Source organism: Passer domesticus, chromosome 1 (genome assembly GCF_036417665.1).
Source record: "Passer domesticus isolate bPasDom1 chromosome 1, bPasDom1.hap1, whole genome shotgun sequence".
Taxonomy (NCBI): domain Eukaryota; kingdom Metazoa; phylum Chordata; class Aves; order Passeriformes; family Passeridae; genus Passer; species Passer domesticus.
This window is the reverse complement of record NC_087474.1, coordinates 12,841,376-12,856,325: the sequence shown is the minus strand read 5'-3', so window position 1 is coordinate 12,856,325 and position 14,950 is coordinate 12,841,376. Positions and strand designations below refer to the sequence as shown.

Genomic DNA, 14,950 nt, shown 5'->3' with positions numbered 1-14,950 from the left:
CACCTCCCCAACAACAGCTGAGGGACCTCCTTGGGAGGAGTAACTGAGAGCTGGTGCATCCCACCATGGGTAGGCATTAAAGAAAAATATAACTAGAGCAACTCCATCAGCAGAGAAAATCCTGCCTACTGATCCAGTAGTGGCATGCACACTCCAACCCAGTTTTCTCCTGAAATACAAGGCCTATTTTTTTTAATTATTTTTTTAAACCAGACGGTTGTGTTGCATTATAGGTTTTGAGGACCTGAAGTGTCTACTTACCTGGTTATAAAATGATACAGGGCTTAATCCAACTAAACAACCAGAATTCTGATTCTTGCTTTCTTTTTCTATCTCTTCCTAGACTAAGAATTTTAATATCTGTCATATGTTAGATAAACACTAATGAATCTTATTTGCTCATATACAGAGACTCATTATTCATATTAGCAAAGTTAATATGTCACATCTGGCAAAGATTGCATTCATTCAAATCAAACAGCAGCTGCTAAATATCAAAAACTAGATTTGAATTCTGAGATTTTATGGGAAATGTGTTCTGCTTTAATCTTAATCCCATCAAGGAAGAGTTTTTTTGTGTATTAGACGTGGATTAACTTTGGTAAGTATTTATAGACAAAAATACTAGCTCATGGAAGTACTGCAAAACAGCCCCACTGCATTTCCTGTTATGTCCATTTTAAGGATTTAATTTAATACCAAAAAAGATGTTCCACATGCAAAAATAACTTCAGTTTAAAGGTTTGGATGGATTAAGATACGATTTAGGAAAAAATTAAATGCTTTTCTAAAGCACAAAAATTCTAGCATGTGATTTTCATTTAGAATGGAAATCAAAGCTCTGCAAAAGCCCATGTTTAAGTACATCCACATGTTTGTTACTTCTCCCTATAACAAGTCCATTGCTTGTCTCTACTTACATTACTCTCCCTAATGCCAACACTCTGATCTGGGCTGTCATAGAAACTGGTCCAATCAAATGAGATTCCACATTTCAAAAATTGATCACACCATTAAAATAACATTCTGTTGGTTCTTAATCTCAGAACTTCTCACAGGGACTAGTCTGTCGCAGGTACCATAATCACTGTACTTTATTCAGGCCAACATACTCTGTTCAAATCTGCTGTTCTGTTCAAACTTCGTGTTCCTGCTGTATGTCATGAAATAAAAACATGTGATTGTAATGCTAACCCCGTTTCTTTACACTTTGCTTATCCTAGAGAAGTGAAAACCAAGGGATTAGGTACACAGTAGGTGTCTGTTCTGCCAAAGAAGCCTATAAAGCTACAGCTCTCTGCACTATCCCTTCTTCAAGAAAAACTTCAATGCCCAACACACTAATGACAGAGCTCCCTAAAAATCCTTATACTTCTCTCACTGGCCTATTGGATTTACAAGACCTGAAAGACTAAAGAAAGAGATAGTGTCTGGAAAAGACAGACAGGAAAAACAAGTTGAAAAAGAAATAATGCCTTTGTATAAATCCGTGGCAGGAAAAACATTCCCTATGAAGTAATGCCAGTATGGATCACCTCAGAGGGATCCATGTCTCACTCCTATTTCTGCTGCAAACTTTCAGGCAACCATGGCAAACCATTTCATCTCACTATTTTCCCTTCATCTAATATCACAGGAGAATCAACACCAAAAGTCTAAAGGCAATGATGCAGTAAAACAAGGTTTGCTCCAAATCAACAAGTTTGTACACATGGGTGTGGCTTCTGGCTGACTCTGCAATGGGGACACTAAGACAATCCTGTCACCATGGAGGGACACATATGTTGTCTTAGATGAAACTGCGAAATTTTCAGCAAGTATCTTCAATGCCAGTGTTCAGAAAGCAGCCACAGGTGCCCTGTGGTGCTGCACAAAGCCAGTTTAAATGTGCCACACCACATCCCAGGTAAATCACCAGCTGCTAACAGTCTAAACTGAGTCTGAGGGTCAGTTCTAAGCACTGCATTATGCAGAAGTTTATGTGGCTTATCTCTGAACATTCCAGGAAATTCAGACTGGTCAAAAAGCATTCATGACCACAGCCACTTAACTGTTATATTAATTATTCACTAGGAATTAATGTCTTATCTCGAGTCATAAATGTGCCCAGAACATGCTATATAATACCAGAATATCTCCTATGGTAAAAGACTGAAACCACAACAGTACCTTGCAGAAATCACACATTCACTACCTATTTCTTTCATATGGGCAGTGATCTAAAACTTGATTAAAATTATTAGCTGAAACCATTCAAAATTGCAGTAAGAATGCTTTTAAAACATTGTAATCACCCTTGTGCTTCACGCCATTAGAAGATAAAAAGGTACAAAAATGTATCTTCAGCAATCCTAAGCACCATGGAGGAAATAACAGCATCAGCTTAATCATCAGTCAGACATATCCTCTTTCAATAAAATCATTCTGTACCTATTGATAACAGCACTGCTGGTGGTATAGGCTGACATTAGTCCATCTATGATCTTGGCTCAGTGTTCAGACATTTGGATCACCAAGCTGAAGTTCTATACAGGTACTAAATAGGAAGTGGTGGGAAATTATTACAGCTTTTAAAAAGCATCTCTGGATGCATCCCCAATAGTGATTGGTATCTTGAAGCAATACAAACAGCTTCCGGGCAAAAGACAAACACACATGCACTTAGAATACATCCTCTTACAGCTCAACACTGACTGTGATATTTTTCCACAAGAATTTTCTATGCAATAATCAATACAAATCATCTATTTCTAGGCATTTGCTAGTATTGCCTCTCATACAATATGAAAACTTAGGAACAAAAAGCATACAAAAGTAACTATTCATTAGTTCCTACAAATGTCTCTGACCAGCATAGCCCCTTTCCTACAGGCAAAGAATTCTTGCATAAAAAGCTAGCTAATTTACTCAGAATCACACACAGAAGAATATGGCAAGAACAGCAATTGCATGTGAAAAAACACAGTGATCAAAATGAAATTTAGTTAATAACTGGAATATCAAATGTTGATTTCAGAAGAAAATAAGAATCAATCCCATTTGCAATTTCTATCAGTGCTGCTAATCATTTATATATTGTTCCAACACACCAACCACTCTTGTTATGTCACTATTACAAATCCTGCACTCACTTAAATTCATAACATTCTGCTCACTTACAGCAATTTGACAAAAAAGCAAATGAGAACAGAAAACTGAAGCTTTTCCATGCTGCTGAGTGCAACAATCATGAAATGAAATCCTGAATTCTAACTCTGAATCTCTTCTTATCAATAGAGAACACTCCTTAGAAAATACTTACTCATATGATAATTATTATTTTTCTAGCATTATGCTTAACAGGAAAGTTAACTTGGTGGTTTTGAATTCACAAAACTAACAGTGAATGACAATTGTAAAAGCAAAATATTACTGAAACACTATCAACCTTCAAAGAATATGAGGAAAAATTAATTGGCAGATGTTTTACATAGCATAATTAACAGTTCATTTCAATGCACTGTAACAGGATTAAGATAATTATGCTTAGAAACAGAAATGTAATAATGATAAATTACTATTTTTTTCAGATTACAGGCAATCTCCTGCATTCCAAATAATCACTCTGTTTAGCAATAGGTGCATCTGTTCCATACTGTCATCAGCTATACAAATGGTACAAACTCATGGCTGGGTGAAACAACCTTTCAACCAAGACAGAAGAGATTTCCTCATTTCATGAGCAAGCAGAGCAATGGCTTTGTTCATAAGCAAAGGAGAAAGTAAAAACACCAGTCCTGTTTCCACCAGGGCCCAGCTGATATCTTCAGGATAGAAGCTGAAGCTGCATCAGCATTTTGCATTTCTTATGTAAAACTGGAAAAGCAGAGCTTAAGTTGTGTGAGCCTCTCAAATTACAAAATCTTCTTATATGGAAATTTAAGATTGAGAATCTGTATTCTGTGATGGTGCACAAAAAAACTGAATTCATATGCTTTCTTATATGGGTTGTAAGGAATAACTCTGTCAAGGATTTCAGGCCACAAATTAGGAAAAAAGATTTTCTTTTATTACCTCTCTGAGGACTAACTACTGCATCCAAGTGCCACAATATTCATGCAAACCATTTCAAAGTAACAGTTACATGAAGGTAACCCCTGAGTAAAAAACGATAAGTTAGGCTTGATATTTTCTGATTTTATTTCAGGCTTTCTACTTTCAAGGGAGTTTTTTTTTTCATATCTTTTATTTTTTTAAATTTCAAAGGTGCATTTTCCTTCTATTTCTCCACAAGGACATAAAAACAACAACAACAAAAAAACCCCACAACCATTTTGCCTTTAAATGAAAAACAGACTTGCATTCCACCTCTCTCATTTCTGTAGCTTCACTGCCTTCATCATACTCTTTTGTTGGTTTTGTTGGTTTTTTTGCTTTGCTTTTGACTATCAAGTCCTTGACACTTGGAGACTAAAACCTCACTACTAACAGCACAAAGATCAGAGCAGGCACAGAAATAGAAATTGCGAGATTAGAAATCTCAAAGATCTGAAAAGTAGACAGAGGAGGAATAAATAGGTATTGAAGCAGAAGCAAGAAGAATAAAGGAAAGAAAAGAGAAATACTTTCAAAATAATAATAAAGAGTGTGTGACTGTATTATTAATGTGCAGCTCAGGAAAATTAGGTCTATAAAATAGAAGTATCACACTTATCCAAAGCTAAGTAGATTGGAACAAGGGACATAAGTGCAAAAGCATTGTGCATTACAAATACCCACCAAAACCTTTCACATTTAGTCCCTTTTTTTATTCACATACTGGAGTCGGTAAATATAAAGAGACCTGGTGTTCCTAGTATCAATCATCATTGTTCTGAGCCTCTAAATAAATAACAAAAATCCCAATGCATAAAGAATGAAAAACCCAAGACATTAGGCAATTTTTTTTGTATTGATCAGGTTTCTAGCTTCATTCCCTCAGTAAGCATATGTTACTCAGTCTTCATATGTTTTCCAATTCACTTCCATATTTTCAAGGCTTGCTAAGGCTTTCTAGCTTCTTTTTTTTAAGAAATCCCTAGCTATTCATACACTTCCTGTCCCTCCTGCATAATCTCCTGATTAACAAGCATTTTTTACCCCACATCTGAAGAGAACAAATGGGAGATATCTATTTTATTTTGCTCTTTCCTTAGATGATGTTAGAGTGTTGGTTCCAAGAATGCCAAAGACGGGGTTTCACCAAGGAATTTGCTACAAAACATTAACTTTGCAACAGATGAGCAACTGATTTATACAAACACCTTGTAGGCAATCTGCTTTATCTTAATGAGCTTCCAGGGTGGAATTTCAGCTCCTAAAACCAGGATACTTTTATAAGGCTGCACCCACAAATTATGGTATTCGATTCTCAATGGTATTCAATTACAGATAGAAATGCTATCCTGGGCTTTGATCTTTGATCTCCTTACTTATCAGCAGTACGTGGTAAGAAACTATTAAGATAAAAACATACATCCTCTAATGAGATGCAGTAAAGAGATACTGCAAGGCATGTCTGAAACAGTGATACACCCACAGTTTTGCAGAACCCTTAAGATGATTTCCAGAGAGAAGGACACTAAAAGCAGAAGGATAGAAGTGAATATTGCCAACATTTAACTCAAATTCCCGTTTTTGCTGTTACATTCCATTGGCCTGAAAAATTAATAGTATCAACCAACATACCCTTGATTGCCTCGCTGAGTTGGCTCTTATGTATCTTTACCTAGTCCTGTCTTTCTTTTTATTCCAGACACCATCTTGCCATTGCTGGTAAGACATTCTGAATTTCTAGACAAGCTCTTTTTTGTTTTTCAGCAGCCTAACTAATTTCAAATACCAACAGGATCTTCTGAATGTCTCCATAACCTAATTTATTATTTAATTTTAAAATAGATACCTAACTGAACTGAGTTTCTTGAAGTATATTTTTAACTAAGATCCAGTATATCTATAAGGTAATATATTATTGTTAGATTCTGTGTTGGTATTTCATAAAGTACACCTCTTATTTTAGACAAACTTGTTAGATGTATTAGTATATTTTATATTGGACTGATCATATTCCACTGACTAAAATGAGATATATTAACATTACACAACCTCAATCTAGCGCCTCACTGCACTATCACACATAGACCTGGTGCAGCCTCAAAAGGTTAAACTTAATACTACTTCCATAGAGTTTCTTAAAAATAGCTAAGAATGGTTTGCTATGAGGATACAATTAAGACTTAAATCCTAGTTGACTAATTTCTATGTTTGTATCTCAGGTTTTTGTCATATAATAATGATTTAAACAATTAGCTTCAATATGTAACCCAAGCTAAAGTCTACTCTTATCTTTTAACTTTCAGTCTTTGGCTGTATATAAGAGATGCAATTTCAAACAGCACTTGAGCATATGCAGTAAGAGAATTGTGTATAGTTTTCAAACAGTATTTGAAATTACATTAAAAATGCATTTAAAATGTAAAGCTACAGAGAGCCATCTACAGCATGTAAGGTGAAAGAAGGATCTGTAAAACTTTGATGGAGAAGTGCCATATCAATTTAAAAACATTTGGGAGTCTTCCAGTATGGAAAAGACAAAGCTCTTACCGTTTCCTTTGGAATTTGTGACTGGCTTTGTTCTGCATTCTAAAGGAAGTAAAAAAAATAAATAAGAACACAACTACATATGACACATGCTATCTAACAGCAAGGGGATAAACAAAGGGCTCTAATTCTGAAGTGAAATGGTAAAAAAAAAGAAAGGTGTTCATCACACCCCTGACTGAAATTTGTCTAAACAACCACTACATGAGAAGTGAACAGAAATAATTCCAGGGTCCTTATGGTACATGCACCTGACTCTACCTGGCCGTGAGGGTGTCTGGCCAAGGAAGAACCACATCTGCTTGCATCATTTACTGGCCAGTGGAACGTTCTCATTCAGGGAAGCTCCCCCCCTGAATTTTCCCTTTGAAGTTTTCAGAGAATGACCTCAGCAGTCCAGATGAACCCTTCCAAATATTTTAAACTAGTACTTATTTTTTTAAAAATCCACTCTCATTAGCAAGGAATTCCCCTTTTGAGCATGTTTGGATGAACTAGAACTGCAACTCTGCATATCCCAGGACAGGAGGATGAATTCAGTTCACCAGAGAAGGGACCCTCTGTACTTTGCATTCCTCACCTGTGTCTCAGGGAACATAAGGCAAACACACATCATTGGAAAATGCATCCCACAACAATTCTGGAAACATATATGGAACTATGGCTCTTCCAAGCCCACACCCACCTATATCAAAACCCATTTGAGAACTCAGGAGACACCTTAATGCTGGCTGGCTGATCACTTTTGGACTAACCATTCTTTCCATTCTGCTGGGGCCTAATGAAATGCTAGGGTTTACTGGACATTTTTGCTTTAGGCTGTTTTGCAGGAGAATCAAACAATAAAGCACAAAAATGCAGTGGCAAAGCAGTAACACAAACATCCAGTACACGTCAATCTGAAGCCAACAACCAGTAAGAAAAAAAAATGAAGACAACTGCAAGGAAAATGTAAAGGTCCCACATGTACCAATGGGCATATTAATACTTAGGGTAACTGGAGACTAATGCTGCCAGCCAGTGTCTGCTGGCACTGAGAATATAGCTCAAAAGCTAAATAACCTAAGCCAATCCTTCAGAGGATTCACAGTCAGTAGCAGCTCTAAGTAAATTCTTCACAAGTTATGTGAGGCAACCACGGAGCTCCAGGAGCTCCACTTAACCAGAATAATCCTCAGCCCTTTTGCAAAAAGAGGTGGCAGGGAGGGAAGGCTGTTAAGAGATGATGTGTCTCTAGCTCATGTCTGTGTGGACAAGCCCTAACACATTACCTATCTGGCATTAGGTAACTGTGGAAGGAATAAAATGCCCAGTATTCTGGAGAAACATGGCCATTCTTCCAGATCTCACTAATTACAAAAGCTGACTTCTGCCAACTTGATTTTATTCCCTTCTTCCACATTTTCCTCACTTTTATCGTGCCCTGCAGCACTGGATCATCACACACACATATGATCCTGACTTGATCCACACAAGTTTCAGAGATCCCATACCAACCTAAACAGGCTCAGCTTAACAATCCCCTAAGTTTTAGCTAAAATTACACATTTTCATAATAACAGCAATGTTAAACTCCTTAACTTTCCTAAAGTTTATTATCTTCATTTTACTTAAAATAAAACCCTAAGATGTTTAATTTTTTTTCAAAGACATTCAAGCCATAACCCAAAACATAAAACATAAAATCTAATTTGAGTAACTATCTATACAAACGTTGACAAATATAAAATGGTTTTAATACTGAATGTTCTCAGTAAGCAACAGCAAGTCCTGCCCTTAATAAGATGGATAACATCAAATAACATGATTTTCTACATTTCTTGTTTCTGAGACACATCTCATTCAGTTAATATTTTAAAGCACACAAATGTAGAAAATATGAGAGAAATAGGGGAAGGATGCAAAGACAAATCGTTCCTAAGTGGCCAGAGAAGGTCTGCGTGGGAAAAAGATGAATGGACATGATTTCAGCTCATTCTCCTCCCTACATCAAAATTAATGTCCTTTCTTTTTTTTCTTGGCTTTTTTGTTCATTTGATTGGTTTTTTTATTTGTTTTGGGTTTGTTTTTTTTTCAGTAAGCCAGTAAAAGTCAGTGAGAGGAGCTGGTTGAAAAGACTTGCTTTATTATTTTTTAAGGATTATTTCTTACCAGAGAAGAAAGAACAGCCTTTATGATGACTTTTAGTTCAACACCTTCCCCAGCAACTCTGCTGCTGCTCTTTGACAGCAGTCAGCAGTGCATACCTAAGAGTTCCTCATGTCAGAATGCAAACAAACAAATCCTTATGCAACAGAGGATCATCACACACATGTACTGCCAGATCCTCACAGTACCATTTGTTCAACTGGAGCTGCAGAAAAACACACCAGCTCAGTTCTGACCTCATCACACAGTGCAAAGCCCACCTGCTACCTGACACAGCCACAGCAAGGTCTGGCTTCCCTACACTGGACTTTGCCAAAGTAGTTGAGAGAGTGTTGCCTGAGCCACAGCAGGGAGGCTGCTGAGCTTGGACTCCTTCAAAGGGGCTGACTTGCTGTTATTTTAAAACTAGATAATGTATTGCTATTAAATCTCTGCATTACTTACACCATATATTTGCTTACAATTATTTAAACAAAATCTCATGTCAAATTATGTGTCAAAACTTCCTCATTTTACCACAGAAATAATATACACAAAATTAAGATATTTTCTTACTTCTAAGTTTATTTAGAAATCTCAAAAAGCATTTTCATTCACCTTTATGAAAGATAGCAGTGCCATGAAAATTGTACCACAGGAACTTATAAAGAGATTGCTTTCACTGTTGCAGTGATAAGGTAGGGTGCAATAGGATTTCAAATTTTTATTTCTCTTCACTTTATGACAGCTTTCACTTCAGCAGCTGAAGGCATGTTCCAAGAATTTTAAAGTAAAAGTTGGTTCATTTGCAACCTTCCCTGCCACTTTGACTTCCTAGGTTTAATGGCAGTTTTGAAAAGTAAAAGGCTAATGTTTAGTATCTTGCAATGGCTAAATAAAATTCATTTTCTTTGCATTCAAAATAACACAAACCCAATTGAAAAATGAAGTTATTAATTCATCATACTTATATTTGTCTATCTTCTCACAATAATGCAGCCAAGTAAGTTATTTTAGAGTTGTATATAGCTACAATAATACAAATAATAAATAACTTCAGCAATTTAATTGAGTACAGAACAAAGTGAGACTGCTACTATTCAAAGCCTACCTTTTCATAACAGAAGCTATCTTGAGTAATTATCAGAGAAATATCAATATACACTATGCAAGTGGAACAGGTATGAAACATCATTTTATTCCTATTTAATGTAAATTTCTTAGAAACATCTTCTGAATTGCCCTGCTAAATTAATAACTGCAGGGTTTCCATTCCACAGAGATTGCATTTATATTCAAAAAAGGCTACTACTTCTTATATTTTCCACTTTTTGATAGAAAGGTATTTACATATCCTATTTTGGCATAATACTATATGTTTGAGAACATATTAGTGAGCAGGTAGTGGGACAAATGGCAGGCTTTGCAACATAGATTTGTCCTTATGAAAGATATGAAATAATCTGCTTGTCTGCATGCATCCAAATAAAGTCTGTGCGATAGCTTCTCCTATAAGAAACATTTTCACTCAAAATAAAGCTTTCACTTTTACGTTATCAACAAATACTTAATTCCAAAAGCAGATCTTGAAGAAAATAAAAAACATGCAAGTAAAATGTTCTAAATAAAGCAAAATAGCTTTTTTCCTTTATCTTATATTCAGTTCTGGCCCTGCATGTTTACTTAGAGGAGACAAGATCAAATCATTTGCTCATGCCCATCTAAATCTCTTAGCTGCTCTCTATTTTACGCACCAGTTCCCTTGGATGGAATGTTTCTTCCTGTCGAAAAATCAAAAGGGCAACGCTTCCTCCCATCTTGGTACTTCTCAGCAAGGACACAACTTCTTCTTGAGTTTTGCCTGTTAAATCAACTCCATTTACCTGTTACAAAGGAAATGTTAGACATCAGTAAGACTCCAAAACAGGGAAACCAGCAGACGCTTACAGCAAAAAGTCATGTGAATCATATGGGAGGGTATTAAAAACCTCTCACTGGAGCAATCTGCTTATTAGCTCACATTACAGCTTCATTTAATAGAATTAATTAAATGGTCATCCTTGCCATACAAATACAAATAACAAGTCAGACATCTATACTCCCCTCATTTTCAGCAAGAACAGTGTAGTCCAGTACACACTAAAGCCAGCTAATCCCACTTACCAGTATTTCTTACAAGAACCTCTGCATAAATATCTTTGGCAAAATCAACATATGATCCCAAACTGGTTCTGTTTCTGCGTCTTGATGTTATACATACCTTCCAAATATATTCAGCACAACAAATTGTGACAAAAGTAGAAAGTAATTCTTTCCCTGTATGACCTTGGGGTTGCTACATGTGCCTCTGTTCAGTGGTCCAATCCCTTGGTCCCCAAATGCCACTAATTAGGGCAGGCAGATATGGAATATATGCAGGATTTCCCACTGTATGAGCTAACTTCAGTAAGGGGGATGCCAGAGGAAGATTGAATAATCTCAGGTTTTCCTGCTCAGAAACATTTTGGAAATGAAGGCAAAACAACTAACAGTGCTAAGCAAGGGAGCATGGTGCTCAGAAGTCAGCAAACCATCTTTTTCCTTCCCCTCATAAGAGAGCACAGCTCACAGAGTTGAGATGCCATAGCTGTCATCTTAAATGCGTCTCAGTCCCCTTCTACCCAAGTCATCTGGGTTACCTTGAATTACAGTAATTACAGGGGGCTATCCTCCAGCAACAATTCAAGCTGACTTGGCCAATTTTGCAGTAAAGTGAAGTTGGAGCCCTGAGAGGCAGTTACAGACTCAGCTGTACCTCCGGTGTCATTTGGCTTAGGGACAGTAATGAAGAGCTGTGGGTGGTAGCGTATCACTCCAGCTAGATTTGCAGAAAGCTCTCTGCAGTGCACCTATCTAAGAGAAATTTAGTTCCCTTGAGGACATCCGTACTTCAGGAGGGAAGTGGCCTTGATTCTCTGTAGGACTCCGCTACTCTTATGTCTCTTTCAGTTAATTCACTAAACCTTTTCAGGGTATTGCCTCCCATCCTTGGCAAAATCTTCAATAATTTCTGGTCTGCTACTCCATGCTGATTTAATTCTACTTACTAGGTAACAATCACTTTGCTTCAATATATTCCTAAACAGCAACGCACGACTGTGACACTATATTCACATAAGGACATGTAAACTTATGTTTTTGTAGTACCTCTGGGCTCAGCTCTTCAAACAGTTATGTACTAAAAATGCCCAGCAAGTTGATCTCTTACATGAAAAAATAAAGCCAAAAAAGGAAAAAGAGAGAAAAAGTCTCCTGTAATATAAAATACTATAAGCCTCTGGAAGTGATATAGTGTGTGGGCTCATGCCAAAACACAGACAAGGAACATGTAATATTTCCTCACCTCAATTAATCGGTCTCCAGCTTTTAATCTCCCATCTTGAATAGCTGCACCTCTCGGAAGGATGTTTTTCACATAAATTGGAGCAGAGCCACCAATTGGGACATCTCTTGAAGTAATGCTAAATCCCAAGCCTTCTGTACCTGCATAAAGAATGTACATTACTAGTTGAAATGCACATTTTATATTACATATTATTTTTACCAAGCAGAATGTATGCATACCTCACTGATACAATCCATGAAAATACATAGAAGACTCAAGAATTACTTCATGACAAAAAAAAAAGAAAACACAATATCTACAAGAAAGCTGTAGCTGAAGCACTGAGTATGGGCACAGGTGGCTCTGCAGGCACTCCCTGCAACTTGCTATTCTGATGACTTCCAAGTCATTGCCATATTTCTGACTTTCTATTTCAGATGAGCTGAGTGACAAGGAATCAGAACAAAGCATATCTGATATCCTATCACTGTCTTCCCCCTTGTCAATCTGGATCTCATCAATGATCCCTCCTTTTTCCTTTGCAGCTCTTCCAACAGCGACAGTCAGCCGACGCTGCTGGGCATGGGGCTCAGTCAGCTCGTTTGTGGACACTGGCAGTGTGTCTCACCTGCAGACACTGGCAGGTGACAGTACTGCAGCTCAGTGGTCTCATTTCCCCTGTTCCGGGGACCTCAGGCTGTTTCCAGTCAACAGCTCCTCTGCCCCCAGGCTTCACCTCAGCTCTTGCTGCATTCCACCCCACTGTCTGTCATGCAGGCAGGGAGCAAACCCAGACTGCCACTTCTGAGGTCCTGCTGTTACATCCAGGTGACTGACTACACTTGGCCAAGACAGACTGAAGCAAAACAGAGGCACTTAAAATGACCTGGAGAAGTCCAGAGCAGGAGTCCAGTCAATACAGCAAATGAGACTTGTCTGTATTTCAGAGAAATTAGGTATGCAATAGGTTCCGGGATTCACAAGCTGAGGACAAACAGAAACCATTCCTACCACACAGAAAGCCTGTTTGTGATCCTCTCTTAGATACAATCTATGCAATGTTACCAACAACCCTTGAAACTCTACAAAAACCTGCCACTGCCCCCCTCAACATTACACATCAAGTCTAGTCAGAACATTTAATGCAGCATGAAAATAGCTGGCCATCCAGTGGAGAGCCCCCCAACACAGTGTCATCACCTACAGCTTGCATTTCAAACTTCTCAGAGGTTGTCAAGGTACCTTGCTAGGCATACACAGACCCAACTTGCATTTAAGCTGACCTACAATGGCAACCTGCAGTTAGGACTCAGCAGTATCAGGCAGGTCCCTAAAGCTACACAGCACGCACCTTTATAAAATTCCATGGGGACAGAAACCAAACTTTTATGAAACAGTCACCAGCTACGAGCCCTGGGAAGCTTAACACAAACTGTGTAAACGACACACAACTACTGAACCATTTGAAGGGTTAATGTATTTAAGAAGGAAAAAAAACAACTGTGCAACAGCAGCCAGAGAGAAGAGTGAGCAAGAGAGCTCCACAGATCCCAAGGTCAATGCAGAAGAAAAGGAAAGAGGTGCTCCAGCTGCTGGAGCAGAGATTTCTCTGCAGCCCACAGAGAAGATGATGGAGAGGCAGCTGTCCCTCTGCAGCCCATGTAGATCCATGGTGGAGCAGAGATCCACCTGCAGCCTGTGGAGGACTCCACACCAGAGCAGGGAGATGCCCAAAGGAGGCTGTTCCCTATGGGAGTCCCGCACTGGAGAAGGCTCCTGGCAGGGACCTGTGGCCCCATGGAGAGGAGCTCATGTTGGAGCAGGTTTGCTAGTGGGATCTGTGACCCTGTGGAGCAACCCATTCCTGAAGGACTGACCCCATGGAAGGGACCCACACTGAAACTGTTCTTGGAGACCTGCAGCCTGTGGGTAAGGTTCACCCTGGAAGGACTGTCTCCCATTGGAAGGACCCCACTCTGGAGCAACACAAATTGTAAGGAGTCCTCCTCTGAGGAGGAAGGAGTGGCAGAGACAACGTGCAATGAGCTGACTGCAGCTCCCATTCCCCATCCCTGTGCACTGCTGGGAGGAGGAGGCAGAGAATTCACGAGTAAAGATGAGTCCAGGAGGAAGGGAGGGGTCAGGAAATATGTTTTATTTCTCATTACCCTACTCTGATTTGATTGAAAAAAATTAAATTAATTTCCCCAAGTCAAGTTGGTTTTGCCTGTGACAGTAATTGGCACCCTGGTCTTATCTCAACCCACAAGCTTTTTGCTGTGTTTTGCTTCCCTTGTCCAGCTGAGGAGGGTGAGTGATAGAGCTGCTTGGTGAGCACCTTGTCCAAGGTCAACTCATGACAATGTTACTTAATTTCTGTAAATTAATTAATTTCTGTTGCCTGTGTTTAATTGCTAAACCTACTTTCCTAGAGAGCAGATTAATATTCACACATGTAAAGAAAGCAGGAGTCAAATATAGTACCCAGTACTCAACATACAGATTTTTGAAACCTGCAAAATTGCATTTGATTAAAATTTAGTACAATATATTCCATTAACAAGACAGAAATCATGCTAAGAAGTAAACTGGCACAGGTGACATGACTGGGTATGACACAAGCTTTTAAAATCTTCATCTTGAATATAACTAAATGCTCCTGTATACACAGTAAGGACATGTAATCTTATTCTTCAGGAAATATGGATCAATTCCTCCAGGCTAATTATTTTGAGACAACTTCCCTTCCTTCTGCAGCATTCAAGGCAGTTGACATTTGAATTTGAAAGTCTTCATCCACTTTCAGGCAAAGATAAAATTTATCTGCGCTGTTACACAGAG

General features: G+C 38.3%; 1 protein-coding gene across 15 annotated transcripts in view; it reads right to left on the bottom strand.

Moving 5' to 3' along the window:
* PARD3 (par-3 family cell polarity regulator) overlaps positions 1-14,950 on the bottom strand; it is a 441,795-nt gene that overhangs the window by 181,155 nt on the left and 245,690 nt on the right. For 11 of the 15 annotated variants that reach the window (XM_064395692.1, XM_064396060.1, XM_064395762.1 and 8 more), the window contains 3 exons: positions 12,128-12,267; positions 10,500-10,628; positions 6,622-6,660 (listed from right to left, as the gene is read on the bottom strand). In XM_064395692.1, coding sequence (XP_064251762.1) covers positions 6,622-6,660; positions 10,500-10,628; positions 12,128-12,267 — 308 coding nt within the window. The remainder of the gene's footprint in view (positions 1-6,621; positions 6,661-10,499; positions 10,629-12,127; positions 12,268-14,950) is intronic. The other 4 variants (XM_064395838.1, XM_064396683.1, XM_064396288.1 and 1 more) reach the window with 1 other exon arrangement.